Source organism: Apteryx mantelli, chromosome 20 (assembly GCF_036417845.1).
Source record: "Apteryx mantelli isolate bAptMan1 chromosome 20, bAptMan1.hap1, whole genome shotgun sequence".
NCBI lineage: Eukaryota > Metazoa > Chordata > Aves > Apterygiformes > Apterygidae > Apteryx > Apteryx mantelli.
Genome location: NC_089997.1, coordinates 8,475,916 through 8,496,322, shown reverse-complemented (window position 1 = coordinate 8,496,322; position 20,407 = coordinate 8,475,916). Strand labels below are relative to the sequence as shown.

The window sequence follows — 20,407 nt, the reverse complement described above, 5'->3', positions numbered from 1 at the left end:
AGGCCAGCACTTGACTCTTGTCTGTGGTAAGGGGTTGTGAGGTCCTGTGTACCTGAGAACCTGACAGGCCACCAACAGGCACAGGGCTCGGATGTTGGTTTTGTGGTCACTCCTGTCTCTGGTGAGTGCCACTCGCTCTGTACAGAGAGTGAGGAGTGGCATGGACAGCCGTGGGCCGTGAGTGGTTTTGGGCCACTGGACTCTGTGCAAGACACAGAAATATCTTTTTTAATGGTGCAGGCCTGATAATACCAGAGATATTTAGAAAATGTCAATAAAAAATGAAAGAAGAGAGAAATTAAGAAAATGATCTAAAGGGAAGAAATGTTTTGTTACACTTTCCAGCTTTTAATTTTTCTGTGTGTGTTCTTTTTGTCTTTCTTGGCTTTGTTGTCTTTTTTTTTAATACCCTTTTTTTTGTTTTTATTCAGGGGTTTTTTTTGAAAAGGAAAGTGATTTCCAGAACCGGGGTCTAATGCAATGACAGAGTCACCGGCAGCTGGTGCCATTGTAGGTGTCCTGGTCCCCTCTGCCCAGCCTCCATCTGCAGCTCCAAGGGGCTCTGGTCTCCCGCAGATCCCCTGTGAGAGCTGCCAGGCCCAGGCAGGTACCTCAGATACACCAGGGCCTCTCCAAGTGCCACTGGATGCTTGTGGTTAGAACAGAGCTCTGCCTGAAAAGGAGAAGAAGAGTTTTCAACATTTAAAAAATATGAACATACTTTCACCAGCTAAAAGGACTGACTACTTTTAAAGTCCACTTTTCCCATGATAAAATAGTGGAGATGTTCAGGCAGGGTGTGAATCTCAGGAGAAGAAATATTGATCTGCCCCTGAACCAGTGTTACTACTGCTCTGTCTATTATGCCGTGGATATAGTCTCAGTGATTTCTCACATATTTTCACATGTCTTGATTAAATTGATCATTTCTAAAGGCATCTTTGCATCAGACGAACTGGACATATCTTACTCTTTATCCATCCGATACCTCTCAACTCTCCAGTTGCTGCTCTGAGCTTCAGGGAGTCTGAAGCTTGCCTCGTCTTTCAGGAGTCTCACTGTCTCTTTCTCCAACTCCTCAGTTCTGTTTCTATCTATCCTTTCCTAGCTATCTGTCAAAAAACACTTCAAGGAGGGTTATTCCTTGTGGAAAGTGGACCTCACTGGAGATAGCTTGGACTTAACATACGGTTGAGGAGTATATTTGACTTTTTATTAAACTGTATCATATTCTATTTTTGCTTGTTTGCAATTAAGAAAAATCCTCCTGTGTCTGCAGCTAGTTCTCTAAGGAAAGCAGGTGGGAACTGGTACATAGGAGCTGTAACATTCAGCTACAGACTTGAGTGGAAAAAGGTTAAGTTTTAACAGGAGTGACCTAAGTCCCCAGTGGCTGATGAGAGAAATGACACAGTTGGGGAGGTGAGGAGGAAGGTTGTCCATAAAGGTGTCATATCGAAAATACTGCTTTTCCTACATGTCTGGACTTCATTAGGAGACCCTCTGGGTCAGTATGAATTGGAGAATGTGGATATCGCTTATTCTGTAAGCTGAAAAAACTTAAGAAGCAGAAATCCTTTCTTTCTCAGGTGCTCCCCATCTTACTCTTTTCAATTCACTCCTGAATCCTCTCCAATTAGCCACACAAGAATTGAAGAACTGAAGAAAATTAGGGGGAGAGACAAGGCTCCTTAGAGGTTTTTGCATTTTAATGGCCCCTTGAGTGTATTTGGTGCTGAGTCTATGAACCTCAGATACTGAGAGGAGATTGAACAAGCCTCTCAAGAAGCTAAAGTCAGAAGTAAATCCCAAAATTTCTCGGAGTTTTAATGGGTCCCACTGAGGGACATTACTGACAAAGCCTCTCTGGGGGCTGATGAGAGCAGAAAGCTGGAGGCCTGACTGCAGGTAGGCAAAGGCAATGCGCAGGTGGCTCTGATGACAAATAAGTCTTGATGTGTTTTATCAAGCAGAATGGCCAGGCACTGACAGCCAGCCCCTGAGTAGGGTGATCCTTTCCCTTACGTTTTGCTCAGGGCTCTTCCTGGGGGCAGTGTGAATGTGGGGGTGTGCAATGCCGAGTGCAGGACAGTACAGCACCTCTTGGGCTCGTTGGGGACAAGGAGGCAGCAGGCTACAGTGCCATAGGGAAACAGTGTCTTCTCATAGGTCTTGGTGGCAGAGACACCATCCATAGCCAAGAGGACAAAGACCTCAGTTTGTTGGGAGGTTGATTTTCCTTGAAACGCAAAGCCAGGGGCTGATCACAGGCTCCCTCTGGGTGACCTGTAGCACCACAGCTCTACCCTTCAAGTGACATTTCCTTTTCCTGAAGTCACATCTGAAACGTGCGAGCTGCAGTTTGTGGCTGTTTCCCCTTCTCATGCTGTTTCCCACTACCAAGAAAAGCTCCACCAGCTCTGAAACCACCCTTCAAGCACTCACACACTCCTACTCTACTGCCCTTAGCCACCACTTCAGCAGGATAAAGAAGCCCAGCTCCCTCAACCTCTCCTCATAGATGGGGTTATTCCCCTCCTAGGCACAGGACTTGACACTTCTCTTGCAAAGCTTCATGAGGTGTCTGTTGCCCAAATCGCCCAAGTTTCTCAAGGGCCTTCTGGACTGAAGCACCTCTGTGTCCAAAACAAAACAAAACAAAACAGTGCCAATGGGGAAAGAGTAAGCAGGGGTGGGCTGACTGTATGGGAGGGGATCAGGATGGTAAAAGAGACAAACTTAAAGGAGGGGAAAAAAAAAAAGGGGAAATTAAAAGTGAAGCAAAGGGTTGATCAGGGCTGTGTTGGGGATTCCTGCCAAGAAGCTCTGCATCTGAACCATTCTGAATGTAGGAGGAAAAGAAAGCAGACCTACTTCCACTGTCAAAGGGAACCTGCTTGCTTCCCCGACATCCATAAGTGAAGACCCAGAGGGGGAAGAATCATGTACTCCTTCAGGATGGAAGAGACCTCAGGAGATTCCTAGCCCAATCTCTTTGCTCATAGCAGGGTCAGCTCTGTGGTCAGACCATGTTGCTCTGGACTTGATCCAGTCTGGTCTTGGAAACCTCCAAGGGAGGAGACCGCACAGGCTCTCTGGGCAACCAGTTCCAGTGCTTGGCCATCCTTTAGTGGAAAAGCTTTCCCTCATCTCCTGCATCAATGTCTCTTCTTTCAGCTTGTGCCCATTGTCTCTTGTCCTCCCACCATGCATCAGGATGAAGAGCCTGCCTCCATCTTCCTGATGACCTCCTCATAGCTATTGGAAGGCTGCTGTGAGATCCCTCCAAAGCCATCTCTTCTCCAGGTTAAAAAAGTCCCATGTCCTCAAAGAGCATGTGCCCCAGCACCCTGAGTATCTTGAGGGCCCTCCACCAAACCCACTACCAGTTACCAACCTCTTTCTTCTTCTGGGGACCCAAAACTGGATACAGTATTTTCTACACAGTCTAATGAATACTGACTAGAGGGGGATCATCATTTCCCTCGAGTTCCTGGCTGTGCTCCTGGTCCTACAGCCCTGGATGCTTAAGGTCTTCTTTGCTGCCAGGGAACTTTCCTGGCTCATATTTTGCCTTCTGACCGCCAGGGCCCTCAGGACTTTTGCTGCAGTGCTGCTCCCCAGGCACACAGGCCCCAGCCTGTGACACTACGGAGTGTTGGCCTATCCCACATGCAAGACCTGGCATTTGTCCCTGTTGAACTTTGCGATGTTTCTGACAGCCCATTCCTCCTGCCTGTCTCCGTCCCTCTGAATGGCAGCCCTCAAGCATATCACTGGACCCTCCCCTCCCATCTGGCGTCATCTACAAGCATGATGAGTGTTGCCTCCTCCATGTCACTAAGCAAGATGATGAACAGGACAGGTTGCTGGAGAGATCAGTGGTGCTCCACTGCTCCCTGACCTCCAGAAAGAGTACTACCCATTCACCACTGCCCTCTGAGCCTCATCATCCAAGCAGCTTTCTACCCATCTGGTTGTCTACCCTCTAGACTTCAACATTCTAACTTGCATACAAGAATGCTGTTGAAGACAGTGTCAAACAACATGCTAAAGTCTAGGTAAAAGACATTTACTCTTCTCCATCCACAAATAAAGTTATTTAATCATAGAAGGCAATCATATTTGTGAGGCACAATTTACCCTGGGTAAATCCATGCTGACTGTTCTCTGTCACCTTCTTCTCCTTCATGTGGCCAGAAATGCGATCCAAGAGAATTTGCTCTATGACACACTCCTCACCAAAGTGAGGCTGAACTGCCTGCAGCTCCCAAGTTGTCCTGTTGGCCTTTTTTGAAGATGGATGTAACATTTGCCTTTTTCCAGTCATTGGGACCTTGCCCAGCCTCCAAAACCTTTCAAAGATGATAGCGAGTGGCCTTGCTATGACAGTGGCCAGCTCTCTCAGTGTCCTCAGATGCAGCCCATCCAGTGCCATAGACTTGTATGGGTCAAGTTCTCACAAGTAATCCCTCACCCAACCCTCATCCTTTGCTGGTTGTTTTTCTCCTCAGGAGTCCTGACTCCAGGCACAACAGCCTGGGAGACCTTGTTGGTGAAAACTGAAGCTAACAAGGTGTGGAGTTCCTCAGACCTATCTGCATCTGCTGTTACAAGAGTCCCTGCCCCATTCAGCAGTGAGCCCACCTTCTCCTTTTTCTTCTTACTGAAGCAGTAGCAGCTCATTCTCATGCCCTTGACATCCCCTGCAAGTGTCAATCCCAGGGGAGCTTTGTCTTCCATAACACCGTGTCAACATTGCCAGACAATATTTCTAAATTCCTCCTTTGCAGCCTGTCCTTCCTTCCCACTCCCATACGCTGCCTTATTGCCCTGGAGCTCAGGCATGAGTTCCCTGTTTTACCAGTTTTACTGAGCATTTATATGAACCGTTCTTGTGCTGTACTCTGCTGCTGTACTCTGCTGCTGTCCTTCCACACTCCCTTCAAGATCTGGGACTTCACTATTTCATGGTCACTGTAGGCAAGGTGGACGCTGACCATCCCACTTCTGATCAGTTCCTCCTTGTTTGTAATTTCCAGGTCCAGGAAAGCATCACCCTTAGTGGCCCATCATGCAGCTGTGCTAAGAAGTTGTCCCTGACACCTTCCAGAAACCTCTTGGACTGCTGCTGTTTGCCCTTCCAGTGAATGTCAGGGAGATTAAGGTCTCCCTGAGCCTGTGATGCACAGACTTCCTCAGGTTGCTTAAAGGAGACTGTGTCCATCTCCCCGCCCTGATCAGGTGGTCTGTAACTCCAGTCACAGTGTCGCCCTTACTCTCATGCTCACCCACAAGCTCTCACCCAGCCCCTTTTCCATTCCAGGGAAGAGCTCCATACATCTGAGCTGCCACACAAAGGGCATCCCCCCTCATCATCTTCTCTGATGGTCTCTCCTGAAGAGCTTGTACTGTGCTCTTGCAGCCCTCCAGGCATGTGAGCAGTCCTACCACATCTCAGTTACCCCAACCATGTGGCAGTTCTGTGACAGCTTGTGCATCTCTATCTGCTCCTGTCTGTGCCCCAGGCTGCATGCATTTGTGTGTATTTGTGCTGCAGAGCCTCAGCTGTGGCACAGTGTATAGGTTGGTCTTCGTGTATCATGTAACCAAGAGCCAAGGATACTGTGTGTGCAATGGCCCCACTTCACAGCAGAGACATGTTGTCACAGATAGCAGGTGGCAATGTAATGGTGAAACGAGAGTTGCAAATCCTGCAGTGCCTGGGGCCAGAGGAAAACAGAGCTGGGCTGTGCAGAAATGACAGGATGGGTTTTCTGCCCAAGCTGACTTTGTAGCACCATGGGGCTTGTGACAGAAGTGAACTGATCTCCAAGAAGGACAAGGTGCCACTGGGAAAGTCCCTGGGCCTGGATGTCCTGTGATCCAGCCACCATGAGGACATCATTAGCACAGTCCCTGTTCATATCATTTGGGGGTGAGAAGAGGTTCAGGTGGAGAGCTAGAAGGGTTTGAGAGTGCAGAGACTAGAGGGGAGTCCTTGGTGTGATGTGCCTCCCATTTATGCAGCACATGTGGCTGTAGATGGGATGGACTTTGCCTAAGGGCAGTGGTGGGATACAGTCGTTTTGGCACAGGTAGGAAACCTGAGAGGCCCTGGGATATTTGCTCAGCAACCACTCCAAAAGGACATGGTTTTCTTACAGGTTCCATGCTGTATCTGCTAGAGTCATGTGGTTTTTCTGGACCCCCCCAGGCATCTGACATGACCCTGCAGGTCTATTTTTATGTCACTGAATCAAGTGTCTGCATTGATTTACATTAGCTGTTTGTACTATACGGATCTGCTTTTGTCGCAGCTTCCTAGTGAGTGGAGCTCTAGGAGCAGTAGTAGGCCTCTAGTGTCATTTAAGATGACCAAGGAAATTCCCCACCTGGATCCCATCTGATGCTCTAGAAGGATGTGGGTCTCCTAGTTGCTCCATCAGAGCAAGCAGACACTGGCATATGCCTTTGACCACCTCTGTCTCTTCAGATGTCACCAGGTGTTGTGTGTGAGCAGCTGACTCCCACCCCCCATCTGCATTGGTTACAGTGGGAGCTTAGACAGCAAGTTCTCATGCAGACGTCTCTGTTGTGCACCCTTCAGCTTTGGCAAGGGCAATCCCACCTCCTGTGAGTCTGTAGAGTTCACAGGAGGGATCTGAATCGCACTCCGCCCCAGGGGTTTCTAACCTGGCATAAGATGCCTGGATTAACTCATCTGAATCAACAGCTGAACCATGGGTAAATGCACTCCCTTCTTGTCCCTGTCGAAACGTCCTGCCTAGTTAAGAGAAGGGAATAGGGGCTTCCGGAGTGGGACAATTCCACCTCCTGTATATAACCATCCTCTGATGAGACAAATTGCAGTGTTGGAATCAGTCTCTCTCCACTGTTTAGAGCAGGGCCATCGGTGATTATTTTAGTCTAGTTCAGTAAACTTTTCCCAGGAGGAGGGAGCACAAGGGACGGAGAATTTTATGCCTTCAGCTGGGCCTCTGCTCCTGAGTGGGGCCAGGCTCCTGGGACAGAGGGAGCTCATGGCAACCAGGCAGCACTGCCAAGAGACAGCTGTGTCCAGGAGCAGCTCCTCTGCAAAGAGCAGCAGGGCTCCAGGCACTGCCTGCTGTTGCTGACATAAGATGAGAGAAGACAGAGGGAGGCGAAAGGCAGTGTGGAGTGGGAGGACGAAGGAGAGCTCATTGTTGGGGAAATCTTCACAGCCCTTTACATGGTAAGTGTCTGGCTGCAGGGCAACGCTACTGAGGCTCCTGGAAAGGTCTTCTCAACCCAACCCACCCCATGACTGTTTTTTTAAGGATCACTCTCCTGGCTCCTCTAGTGTGGAGGAGGAGGAGGAGGTACTTCAGAGCAGGGATTCCCTGCCACACCATCAGGCGGACAGGACATCCTGCTGTTTTCTCCCAGGGGTGGTTGCAGGGGTGTGAATCCAGGGAGTGCACCCAGGTCTGCCCAGGGCTGTAATTCAGAGCAGTGTCCCTGTGCCCCAGGGTGCTGTGTGCCTGGGGCAGTGACTCTGCCTCCTGCGAGGGTCAGCACTCAGCCTGCCCAGGGAACTCCCCACTGCGCTGCGGGGTGAAGCTCTGGGTGGGAGGAGTGACCCCCATCATGGCAGCTTCATTCTCCCATTGAGAGGATGCTGCATGGGTCAGGGCTGCTCACAGCTCCAGCTTATACCCAGGACATTTCTGGAGGGGGCTTTCCAAAAGGAAGGTCAAGGCAAGGGATACCTGAAAGGGAAGGAGCTGTCACGAATCTCTGCTTTCAGTTTGATTCTCTTTACGTGGGGTGAAATGGTATTTTGTCTGTCAGGTTTAGACAGCGGACTGAGACTGAAACAGTGACACAGAGAGAGGAGAAGTTCCTCTTCATCCCTTCACCCACCCCTCAGTCTGCAGACAGAACCAGCATCACCTTTCCAGGCTCATGAAGGTTTGTCTCACCTGCTCCATAGTACCAGCAAACACGGAGGTGGTATGGGCAGGGCCCTGTACCCAGGAAGTTTCTGCAAGGCAGAGCTGAGCACCCAGTGGGTGGGATGGGGTCTGTGAGCACTGACAGCGGAGAGACATGGGGACAGAGAAACAGTTCCCCACAGGGACGGCTCCAGGCAGCAGAGTCAAAGCACTGGTCAAAGTGTGAGAGGAAACTACAGACTTCAATGTCTCCTCTCCTCTCGCAGCCAGCACAGCCCTCTGCCCTCAAGGCTGTGGGGTCCAGGGCATGAGTCATTTCCTCAGCAGCCAGACATCCAGGAGAGGAGAAACTCCTGAGAGCATCTCTGTCTCTCCCTGTCCTGTCCTCCCTTGGCAGAAATATCGTGGTAATGCTCCGTGTTTCCCGCCTGTCCATGCTGCCCTTGTCCTTCCCTTTGGACTCTCTGGGCAGGGGAATTTCTGATGCAGTTCAGGCACCAACCCTGCAGGTCCTGCCATGCAGATGTGTCCTCAACGTTGAGGTGCCCAAGTCCCCCTCTAACCTGTGGGGCTCTGGGTAATGCAATGTGGGGGCTGGGAATGAGCCAACTCTCTCTTCAAGGCACCCCATCGTTAGGACATCCGGCTATTTTCTTGGGGTGCCTGACTGGGCTGCAAGCTGCTCTCAAGGAGGTCAAAGCTTTCCCATTGCATCTGCGTGTTATCTAGGTGATCCATGGAAAAGCCACCTAGATACTAAAGCCACACAAATACTGCCAGGCAGCTGGATGTGGGCAACTGGAATGATCCCGATGTGTTACTGGCTAGAAGGGGAGGGCTGAGACCTCCCTCAGATACTCCCAGAAAGAGTGCTGTATGTGTTCATCTGCACTTTGAAATTGGCTTCCTCTGCTCTCAGCAGTGTCATTTCTTTTCAAGGGTAAAGTGTGATCGTCCTCCACCTCAGAGGTGCGAGCACAGGGCAGCTGGGAACAAGACGGACCAACCAGCTCTCCTCACTCTGTGCTAAAGCGAGAGTGAATCCTTTTGCCTCTCAGGAATCACAGCTGGTCACTCTGAGTGCAGTAGCAATGCTGAGGATTTCTACCTCCAAGAATCCTCCTCAGGTGTGACAGGGGCATCTAAAAGAAAACAAAACAAGCCTTAAAATTATTCATGAAGCCATATTATTTAGAACTCGGAAGGAAGATGCTGAAAAGCCCTTCTACCTTATGAGCAGACTAAATCTGACTAAAACTGTGAATATAGAAGTTTAGTCACCCCTGTTCCCATGCACCCACTGCTGTAGGTCAGGGCTGATTCCTCTGGAGCCCATGGGCACAGGTCCCTGCTCCTCATGGCAAACTCAGCCAGCACAAACCAGAGCTCCAGCCACAGAGCTCAGTGATGGTCCTGCCAAGATTGGGAGAGGTAATGTGTGTGTGTTTGGAGGAGGTTATGAAAAAGTTTTGCTTAGAGAAGTCTGTTCTAACTTGTCAATGTCTTTCCCTCCTTTGACAGTCCCCTGTGACTGCAGTGAGTGAAATGTCCAACAGCAGCTCCCCCACTGAGTTCCTCCTCCTGGCATTCACGGACACACGGGAGATGCAACTCTTGCACTTCTTGCTGTTCCTGGGCATCTACCTGGCTGCCCTTGTGGGCAACGGCCTCATCATCACAGCCATAGCCTGTGACCTCCACCTCCACACACCCATGTACTTCTTCTTCCTCAACCTCTCCCTCCTCGACCTTGGCAACATCTCCACCACTGTCCCCAAATCCATGGCCAATTCCCTCTGGAACACCAGGACCATTTCCTACTCAGGATGTGCTGCCCAGGTCTTTCTGCTTGTCTTCTTGTTCACAGCAGAATATTCTCTTCTCACTGTCATGGCCTATGACCGCTTTGTTGCCATCTGCAGACCCCTGCACTATGGGACTCTCATGGGTAGCAGAGCTTGTGTCAAAATGGCAGCATCTGCCTGGGCCAGTGGTTTTCTCCATGCTGTCCTGCACACTGGAAACACATTTTCAATACCACTCTGCCAAGGCAATGTTCTGGAGCAGTTTTTCTGTGAAATTGCCCAGATCCTCAAGCTCTCCTGCTCAGACTCCTACCTCAGGGAAGCTGGGGCTCTTGTGGTTAGTTTTTTTTTAATCTTTGGGTGTTTTATTTTCATTGTGCTGTCCTATGTGCAAATCTTCACTGCCGTGCTGAGGATCCCCTCTGAGCAGGGCAGGCACAAAGCCTTTTCCACGTGCCTCCCTCACCTGGCTGTCGTCTCCCTCTTTGTCAACACTCTCATGTTTGCCCACCTGAAGCCCCCCTCCATCTCCTCCCCAGCTCTGGATCTGGGGGTGGCAGTTCTGTACGTGGTGGTGCCTCCAACACTGAACCCCCTCATCTACAGCATGAGGAACAAGGAGTTCAAGGATGCGCTGAGGAAAATGCTTCAATGTGTACAATGTACACACCAATAACTGTCTCATGTGCATCTGCTTCCCTTTACCAGGGTATGTGGCATCAAGGACCTGACCACAAGGTGGGAAAGGGAGGGTCAGATACTGGCATTTAGAGACACTCAAGGTTCATGAGGGGTTAAACAGGATTGATTTCATAAAGGACTTACTTACACTCCAAACTGTGTAGCGACCCCCAGGGACTGCATGGAGGGATCGCTGATGGGCAACTGCTGGACGCATGGGTCAGACACCAAGGCAAGACTCTCTTTGTTGTATCCTATAGGCCCCTTATATTTACTAGAACTATTTCCTTATCTCAGCTGTGCTAACCTTGGGTAGGTACTGGCTGCAGAGCAGCTAGACATTGTTGACAGAATGGAATATGCATGTCCAGCCTTGATGGGTTTCCATCAGTGTGCAGAGAGCATACTGCGGGGCTGCTACCACATGCTCTGCCATTCACCTGACTCCTCACCAGATGTTCATGGCCCTGTGACTGCATCCCACCCCAGTTCTGGAAATCACTTTCCTGTTCAAAAAAAAAAAAAAAGGAAGAAGAAGAAATCATACAAATCACAAAAGTTTCCCCCAAAAGGCCAGTGTATTAGAACAAATCAAAACCAAGAAGGGTAAAACAAACACAAAGCACTGTAAAAGCTGAAAAGCTTAACAACATTTTCTTTGTATTAGATCATGTTCTCAGTTTCTTTTTTTTCTATTTTTATTGACATTTTCTAAATATTTCTGTTATAATGAAGACTGCACCATTACAAAGTTATTCTGTGTCTCGCACAAAGTCCAGTGCCCCTGCAAACACTCCATCCCCAGGGCTGTACATGCAACTCCTAACTGCACAGAGCAAGTTGCATCCTGAGGTGTCAAGCTCTCTCAACTGACAGAGGAAAGCAGGGTGACCAGCATTCAATTTGAATGAATGAATTCTTTCTTTTTTATTGGCAGCACTATGTGATGCACTACAGCAATTACTCTCCTTATGTGACTATATATAGATAGAGAGATAGATACAGGTCTATATATACAGTTTGTCATCAGAACACATTTCCTACCAACACTCTGAATGGAGAAGTTCTGAGGAATTACTATATCTATATTGCCATATTTCCCATATCTTCTTCTGCTTCTTTGTCCTTTCTTCTTCTTCTGCCTATTCTGTCTTTATAGAGCTTCCCAGGGAAAGATTCATTGAATCACAGCACTTAGGGCTTTTTACATTCGTGCAAAACACAACATGAGGGCCTCTGTCCTAAAAATCACTGCCTTGCAGTCGTCATTTCAAATGTGGTGCTGTGCTGAGCACACCTTTCAAGGGGTCCCTGAAAATAACAGGATGTAGGAGGAAAAAGTGAGTTGGAAGGATCTAGAAGGGAGTGCTAGAGATACAGGATGATGACAGTAGGTTCATGAAAGTACAAAGAAAACCTTTACATGTACGGAGTCATAATCTCTTTCACTATAATGAAGAAGAATCTTGCAATACATGAATAGAAAAGCATTGGATAAAAATGATAAAGACGAAAACTGAGAAGAAGTATTTGCTTTCATAAAAATAAGTTTTCTTCTAGAATAGAAATAGAATAGAAATGGAAATTATTCTAGAAGAGAAATAGAATAGAATATAAATTATTTTTATCAGACAACTGCAATGTGTTCAGTTTCAGTCTGGCTTTTTTGACTTGTTCTGATAACAGAAATGAAACACTGCACTCCCCAAATGGCCCCCAGTGTTTCACTCTGGAGGTAGTTAGTGTGCTGTTTACTATATTTTCTATATTCTCCTCACACAGAAGGACCCAGAAGCAACTGAAGCACACAAAGATTATGATGACATCATATTAGTTTGCCAGTGGGACACTGTTATTGTCTGAACTCTAATTTTTCAACTCTAGCTTAGAAACTGCCATTGCATCTCTACACGCCTGTCAATAGTCTTACCCTGTCTGTAATAGACTTACCTTGGCCAAGAAGCACTGGAACAACCTCCTCTGCTCTTACTGGGAAGTGAAAAGTGAGTTGTAGTTAACTGAAGTGTGGTGAACAAGAGTTATTTTGTTCAGTGACTTTCAGCTCTTCATGTTATATGTATTAATCTACCTCTGTGACTCTGTGCTTCAGATCTATTCCAAAAGCTGCAAAGAAACAAACTATTCATTCACCACTTATAATTTTTAAACTATACTTCAGAAAGGAAACAGAGAGGAGGAACAAGGTCTTTTCCAAAGTATTCATAAATGCACTTTATAATATTGAGTACACCCCTTTTGGTGAAAATAAATGAAAAATGGAAAAGTCAGGTCTGTGATTACTGTGGTATACTGAACCACAGTTAATGTAAGTCTGTCCTACTTTTAGAATGACAGTGTGTGAAGCAAAAACAAACATACCTTTTTGTTTAATGGCAGCTCCTTTATAGAACTAAGAATTGGAGAACATAGAAACAAAGCACTCAGAAGTACCATCTTGTCCAGTTGAAATATAGCCTATCCAAGAAGGAAAACACATGAAAGGTGTATTTGCTAATATTAAATATAATTAACAGGTGCTGGGAAATGCAAAGAGTAGTGATAGGAATTTCAATATTCCTTATTTGATATGGGCTTTCCTGTCTCATGAGCTGATGTTTAACCAAAGATATAAAATATCCCACATATATTGTAAAATATCTATTGTCACAGAATAGCCAGAATACAATTTAGATTCAGGTCAGAGCAGAAGTTTTATTACTATAGCGGTAGGAGAGAACAGAGAGCAGCAGAGTGCCGGACTCTGCTGATATGAACTCTTCCCAAGCGAATCAGTTACAGAGTTTATATACCTTTGGGTTATATGACTTGTCCTTCACAGAACTACAGCCATATGGATGAGCAGGATGTGGTAAGTGGCAACAGGGCGTGAATTACTTCAGAAAAGGAAGCTCTAAGGGTACAAATAGTACATTCTTTTACAAAAGATACATTCCTTTGATAGTTGGCTCACGCTGACTTTGGCAAGGCTGTTGCAGATATTTTTTGCTAGATAGGCCTGCAAAGGCCTATGAGGTGTTAACTAATTTACTTCCACACAGCTGTGCCTAAAAGTGCCTGGAGGGGATTTGTGGAATTGTAGAATGGTTGAGGTGGAAGGAGACCTCTGGAGATTGTCTAGTCCAACTGCCCTGCTCAAAGCAGGGTCAACTAGAGTGGTCACTAGAGTGACCATTTCCAGTTGGGTTTTGAATATCTCCAGACATGGAGATTCCACAACTTCTCTGGGCAGCCTGTTCCATTGTTTGACCACCCATACCATAAAAAAAAAATTTCTTAAGTTTAAATGGATTTTCTTGTATTTCATTCTGTGCCTATTGCCTCTTGTTCTGTCCCTGGATACCCCTGAGAAGAGTCTGGCTCCATCTTCTTTACTGCCACCCATTAGGTATTTATACACTTTGGTAAGAACCCCCTGGAGCCTTCTCTTCTCCAGGCTAGAGTCCCAGCTCTCAGCCTCTCCTCATATGACAGATGCTCCAGGCTCTTAAGGATCTTTGTGGCCCTTACCTGGACTTGCTCCAGCATGTGCATGTCCGTCTTATACTGGGGAGCCCAGGACTGGACACAGTACTCCAGATGTGGTATCACCAGTGCTGAGGAGAGGGGAAGGATCACCTCCTCTGACCTGCTGGCAATGCTCTTCCTAATGAAGTCCAAGATGTGGTTGTCTTCTTTGCTGCAAGGGCACATTCCTGGCTCATACTAAACTTGTACTGGGCCCAGTACCAACCCCTGGTGTACATTGCTGGTGACTGGCCTCCAGCTGGACTCCATGAGGCTGATCACAACCTCTGAGCTTGGCAGTTCAGCGAGAGTGACCACTGTCATGGGCCCTCCTTGAATCCTCCTTCTGCAGGCTCAAGGGTGGGAATGTGAAACAGGCCCTGAGAGTGGAGCGCTGCCTGAGGACTGCCAGACTTTTCCTCCTGTGGTGACTCAGTCCCATACAGATGAGCGTGCAAGAAGCAAGGAAAACTTTCAGGTAATGTAACATAATTTGCATATAGATAGACAGATACAACATCACTTTTTTTTAGAGGTTACAGAATTTTTTTGAGGCTTCAGTGTAATTAACCATATCTTTTGCAATTACATGCCTGCCACTATCATGCACTGACTCCTAACCATTTTTGTGAACTTGTTCCCCTCCTCCATTGCAACCCTCCTTCCATTTCCCTTAACCCCAACCAGCTGGGCACGTGTCATCCCCAGCATCCTGAGGATTCCTTTCACCCTTGGGATACAAATTGCTTCCCACCTGCTCCTCTCACTTCTTGGTGGCAACAGTTTTCTGTGGCTCCTGGAAAGTCCCTACACACTGACAAAGACCAACACACATTCTTAAAACAATAGTCTCCATCTTGTGCATGGTTGGGACTTCCCTGGTCAATCTGCTCACCTATAGGTTGAGGAGCGTGAGGTCCAGGAGGCACGGCGGAAGGTCAATCTGACCACCCTTGCTCTCACAGATGTTGCCATCCAGCCTGGATGCCTTTGGTGCAAAGTGTGTTGGGGACAGTGGGTGGGTTTTACCTGACTCCATCAAGAAAGTTGCAATGTTGGCAACTCCCTCTGCGTGCAGTTATCCTGAACTTAAATGAAAAACCCAGAGGAAGGGGAACAGCACAAAGGCATAATGGGAGAAAATCACATGGCCATGTAGATTCCCAGGCCAGAAATGGTTCAGGTCAACTTCCAACACTTCATACAAAGACAAGCAGATGCAAGGGAAGCGTATGGCTCTTGGGCGAGACAAAGCACCCCCATAAACTTCAGACAGCCTCAGGTGCATGGAATGGTGGGCTAGCTCAGGTGTGCAAAAGGGGCATCTTGGAGAGCAGAGTTCCTCTGGACAACATTGCACAGTGGGAGTGGTGGGGGGATGCGGCACAGCTGAGCAGGCAACACCCCGGATAAGGTGGCCTGGCATGAAGTGCCTGCCCCAAAGCCTCTTCAGGGATCTGCTCTAGACAAATCCCAAGGAATACAGCCCTGGAGGGAAGACGGGTCCAGGAGAGCTGGTTGATTTTCAAGGATCATCTCTCCAAAGCTCAAGAACGATTTATCCCGACAAGCTGAAAATCAAGAAGTGTCAGGAGGCCTGCATGTATGAGTCAGGAGCTCCTGACAAAACTCAGACATAAAAAGGAAGCACACAATAGGTGGAAGCAGGCACAGGTGACCCAGGAGGAACAGAGACACTGTCTGAGCGTGCAGGGACGGGGTTAGGAAAGCCAAAGCCCACCTGGAGTTGAAACTGGTGAGTGACATGAAGGGCAACAAGAAAGGCTTCTAGAGGTCCATCAGCAGCAAAAGGAAGGCTAGGGAAAATGTGGCCCTGCTGCTAACTGGGGCAGGGGCTCTGGTGACAAAGGACAGGGGAGAGGTGGAGGTATTGCCCTCCTGCATTGTTCCTCTTGCAGATATGAGGGTAGGTCAAGCCCTCCTGAGGACCAGGGCCTGTGAATGTGAGGTTTCTTCTGGTTGTCTGAAGAAGGCCTCATCTACCCCTTCCTGATCAGGCAGTCTAGAACAGACACCCACAAAAACATCATCTGTGATCTGCTCATTAATCCTGACCCATCAGCTCTCCACCAGCTCATCGTCCATTGTCCATCCCCAGGCAGAACTCCATGGATTCCCACTGCTCTCTCACATAAAGGACAACTCCCCCTCCTCGCCGTCCCAGTCCGTCCTTCCTAAAAGCCTCTATCCATCCCTCACAGCATTCCAGTTGTGTGAGTTGTTCCACCACATCTCTGTGATCCCAATGAGATCGCAGCCCTGTAACTGCACACAGACTTCTTACTCCTCCTGTTTGTTCCCCCAGTTCCTGGCAGGGTCCAGCAGCAGCTCTAAACTGAAAACCCACCTTCCCTCCCCAAGTGGGCACACAGCACTTTGGTGTTGTCTCTCTCAGCAGCAGTTGAATATCTGTGATACTGTGTTGGGGCTTTTTCACCAATGTGTCAAGTCCCTGCCACTAGGCACCACTGAGAAGATTCTGGCTCCATCTTCTTTAGTCCCTCCAGTCAGATATTCATAAACATTGATAAGATTCCCCCTGAGCCTTTTCTTCACCAGGCTAAACAATCCCAGGTCTCACAGACTCTCCTCATACAGGAGATGCTCCAGTCTCTTAGTCATCTTTGTGGCTCTTTGCTGGACTTGCTCCAATATGTCCATGTCTCTCCTGTACTGGGGAGCCCAGAACTGGATGCACCAGTCCAGATGTGGCCTCACCAGTTCTGAGGGGAAGGATCACCTCCCTCAACCTGCTGGCAATGCTCTTCCTAATGCAGCCCAGGATACTGCTGACTTTTGCTGCAAGGGCACATTGCTGGCTCATGGTCAACTTGGTGTCCACTGGAACCCCCACATCCTTCTCTGCAAAGCTGTTCTCCAGGCAGTCGGCACTAGCCTGTACTGGTGCATGGGGTCATTCTTCCCCAGGTGCAGGACTTTGCATTTCCCTTTGCTGAACTTCATGATGTTCCTCTCTGCCCTTTTCTCCAGCCTGTCAAGATCACTCTGAATGTCAGCACAACCATCTGGTGTATCAGCCACTCCTCCCAGTGTTGTATCATCAGCAAACTTGCTGAGGGTGCACTTCTGAACCCAAGGGCCTGGGACACAGCTCCATAAGCTCCTGACAGGGTTACCCTCCTCAAGGAAATGGTCTTCTGGTTGGGCACCAAAGTCCTCTCGGAAGGCCAGTGTCTCTGTAGCCTCCTTCTCACAAGGAGGACCAGGGAGGTGCCATGACTTTCTCTGGGTCAAGCCCCAGCCCCTGCTGGAGAGACATGTGTCCTGGAAGACCTTAGAGCCAGCCTCCAGAAACAGAGCAGCAGGAAGTCAAGCTTCCAGATTCTGGTTGAAAGCCAGTTCATGCTCAAAGCTAACAGGTGTGTTTACAGGAAACATTTGAAGCACAAGTACAGCAGTTGCCTCAATGATGAAAGCTTCACACTTGCTCTACGGACAGTGAAAAAAATGAAGAAAACCCTAGCTGACTAGTTCAGTAACGAACTCCATCTCTTGGTCACTTCTTTGGGTGTCATGTGTCCTCCTCCTGCTCCTCGCTCAGTTCTGCCTAGCCACAGCCTTCTCAACCCTCCCCCACTCTTTCTGTCTCCCCATCAGATTCCCCAGAGCCCCTTGGGCCCCTTGTCCGCCCGGTCTGGCCCCATGGGGGAAGAGGGGCCCCATCACTGCTTGTGCACACTCCTGTGCACCCAGAGCTGTGAGCCGTGGTGGCTGGTGCTTCCCCACCACCCAGCAGCACCAGGCCTGACCCCACATGATGGCTGTGGTGGTGCCCAGTGCTCTCACAGCCAGGGTCACATCCAGAGCAGCACTCCAGGTGTGGTCGGAGACTGGCACAGCAGAGACCCCCACCAGGAAAAACTGTTCTCTGTTCAACCTTACAGTTACAGAAGGATGCTGACTGTGGATAAAATGCCACCCTGACTGATGTACATGATCACATTCTCTAGAGATGGATGGATATATTTCATATGGACAATTACTCATATCACACTCTCAGCATTCTTCAGAATTCCTTCACGCAAATCCTTTGCAAGCAAAGCGCTGTGATCAAAATGGATCCCAAGATGTGGTGAGACTGGCCAAATGTCTCCGTGCATCAGCTCTACATGAGGTGATACATCAGCTGGAAATGCAAAAACATGGGTACGTGTTTCCTGAAAGACTGGTGAGGAAACACGGGGCTACGTCAGCCTCTACTCTACACCCCCTGGATGTACTGGAAAACGAAGAAAGGAGTTGAAATGAGAAGTGATCTAGAGCCCAGCTTAGACAAGAACAGGGTCAAATAGTTCCCTGTGAACACTAGAGTTCAGTAACAAGTTTATGCGTAGAGGCTTGTGCTCTGCTGGGGCTGTCCACACCAAGTACAAAGGAGGTGGACTAAGAGCCTGCCTGTACTCAGGGAAAGGGAAAGCCTTGTTCAGTGTCATCACGGATGAGATTCCTCTCACTGAACTTTAGGGGAACAATTCAGATGTCAAAACAGAGGTGCCTAGTCCTGTTTTAGATGCATTAAGATGGTAAGAGAGGTCTGCATTATGGTGGCAGTTATAACACTGAACCCTCAGGTTCAAACTTCCTTTTGGAGTGGTAGAAGATAGTTAGATGGCCCTTAGACACCAATGTCTGACCCCTGAAGAACTCCCAGAGGTCTGCAGTGAAGATGCCTAGGTGTCAGTCTGTCACTTAAGCCTCCCTCTGCAATTAAAGGAGAGGAATCTATTCCTCTCATCTACTTTAGAAATCCATTTTGTGAAAAATTAAATCATGCCCTAAACTCCACTGATGAACATAAGGTGACTACTTTAATATTTAAAATCTATCCTTTAGATGTCCAACATTAGAAAGACAAGGCAGGGAGTATGACTAGCTCCACAGAAACTGCTTTCACAGATTACATTTCTTGGTAGCACCTTTTAAGATTTTGCCTTTCTCTCTCTTAGACTGCTTCACAAAATGGATCTACATTTCTGCAGAGGTTAGGTCACCTGGATACCAGCCATCATTTTAATTAATGTCCTATCACCCTCTCAGACTTACTCTGCTGAGGCACACCTCAGGAAAGCACAGAGGACCATGATTCTTCAGGGAATGTCAAAGGACTTTGGATGGTTTAACTAGAAAGGAAAAAAAAAAAACAGAGAGAACTTCTGTCTGGTAGCACAGTGCATCAGAACAAATGCCATTAGCAGGTGGCTCAAGAGGCTCTACAATAGCCTTGAAATGAGATATGCTAGATTGCCTCTAAAGGTTATGGGAGGAGATGGTAGGAGATAATGGCTTGCAGAAATTCTGCTGGCCTTCTGTTTCCCCTTGATAGTGTCTCCTGCACATAGATTAAGGTAAGTAACTACTTTGCTGGATTTCACCTTATTTTTCACTGATTGTTATTGTCGTTGTTGTTGAGTGCCTAGACTGCCTTCCTGCCTGCCTGCCTGCCTGCCTGTGATTCTCCTCCTTTGCCTGTGAGTTTTTCTCAGGAAATGAGACCTTGCTGATCAGTCTATGTCTATGTGCCTGGGTTTCTACCCCTTCCTTTGCTTTAACTTCTTGGCCAGGTCCAGCTAAGCTGCACAGAGTAGTATTGTTCTCTCATTTAGGCTTATAGAAGTTTTGTGAGCAAAAGCAGCAGGATGGAAAGGAGATGGTCTACACAGGGGTAGACTGTCCTGAGAGGACTGCATAGAGAATTCAATGTCTTCAAGACCTCAGATAATGAATTTAGGACCAACTCTATATCAAAACAAGCTTCATTTTTCCAGTGCTCACAGAAAAAAAAAAAAAAAAGTCTTTCAAGTTTCTGTCAGTTTATCTGTTTATTTGTTTTACAGGGTAGGGCTTTTTTTTTTTTTTAATCCCCAGCTGATGAATTTCCCTACTTATCTTTTTATCTCCCTGGATTTTCTTTTTTTCCTCTCTCCTTTGTATTACTTTTATTCTTTTTTATTTTTCCTGCTGATGGCCAGAATGTTTTATCAAATCTGTTTCTCAGCAAGAAAGATTGCTGCAACTGAAGAAAAATCTGTTTATACAGATTTCTGCTCTGTATGGAAAAGTTCAAGGTTGTATGGAAAGACAACAGTTTTAATCATAGAATGTTTGTCTTACCTCTTTTTGGCTTTGTCTCTCCTGTTCATCTTTATTTCCCATTGACCTCCTCCTTTGTCACCATCCTCTTCCTGCCTTCTTTCCATTCCTTACCTAATCAAAAGATTAACATCACTTTGAAGAGGTGTTTTATCTTTCTCCAGGATGGATTTTATCTCATCCTAAAATATACGTTTAAGATAGGCTAGAGAAAGAATGATTGAGAAATGCCTATGTTTTCTCCATTTTCTCCATCCATCCCATATAAAGGGACACTTGGGTAAGGAGCTCAAATGCAAAAACTTACATGTTGTTAATAGTGGA

The 20,407-nt window shown here is 47.6% G+C and overlaps 1 protein-coding gene across 1 annotated transcript in view; it reads left to right on the top strand.

The window, feature by feature from the left end:
- Positions 1 to 13,247: 13,247 nt before the first annotated feature.
- Positions 13,248 to 20,407, top strand: part of LOC136993779 (olfactory receptor 6C4-like) — a 28,229-nt gene continuing 21,069 nt past the window's right edge. Inside the window, exons 1-2 of the mRNA XM_067308726.1 lie at positions 13,248 to 13,295; positions 14,304 to 14,429. Coding sequence (XP_067164827.1) covers positions 13,248 to 13,295; positions 14,304 to 14,429 — 174 coding nt within the window. The remainder of the gene's footprint in view (positions 13,296 to 14,303; positions 14,430 to 20,407) is intronic.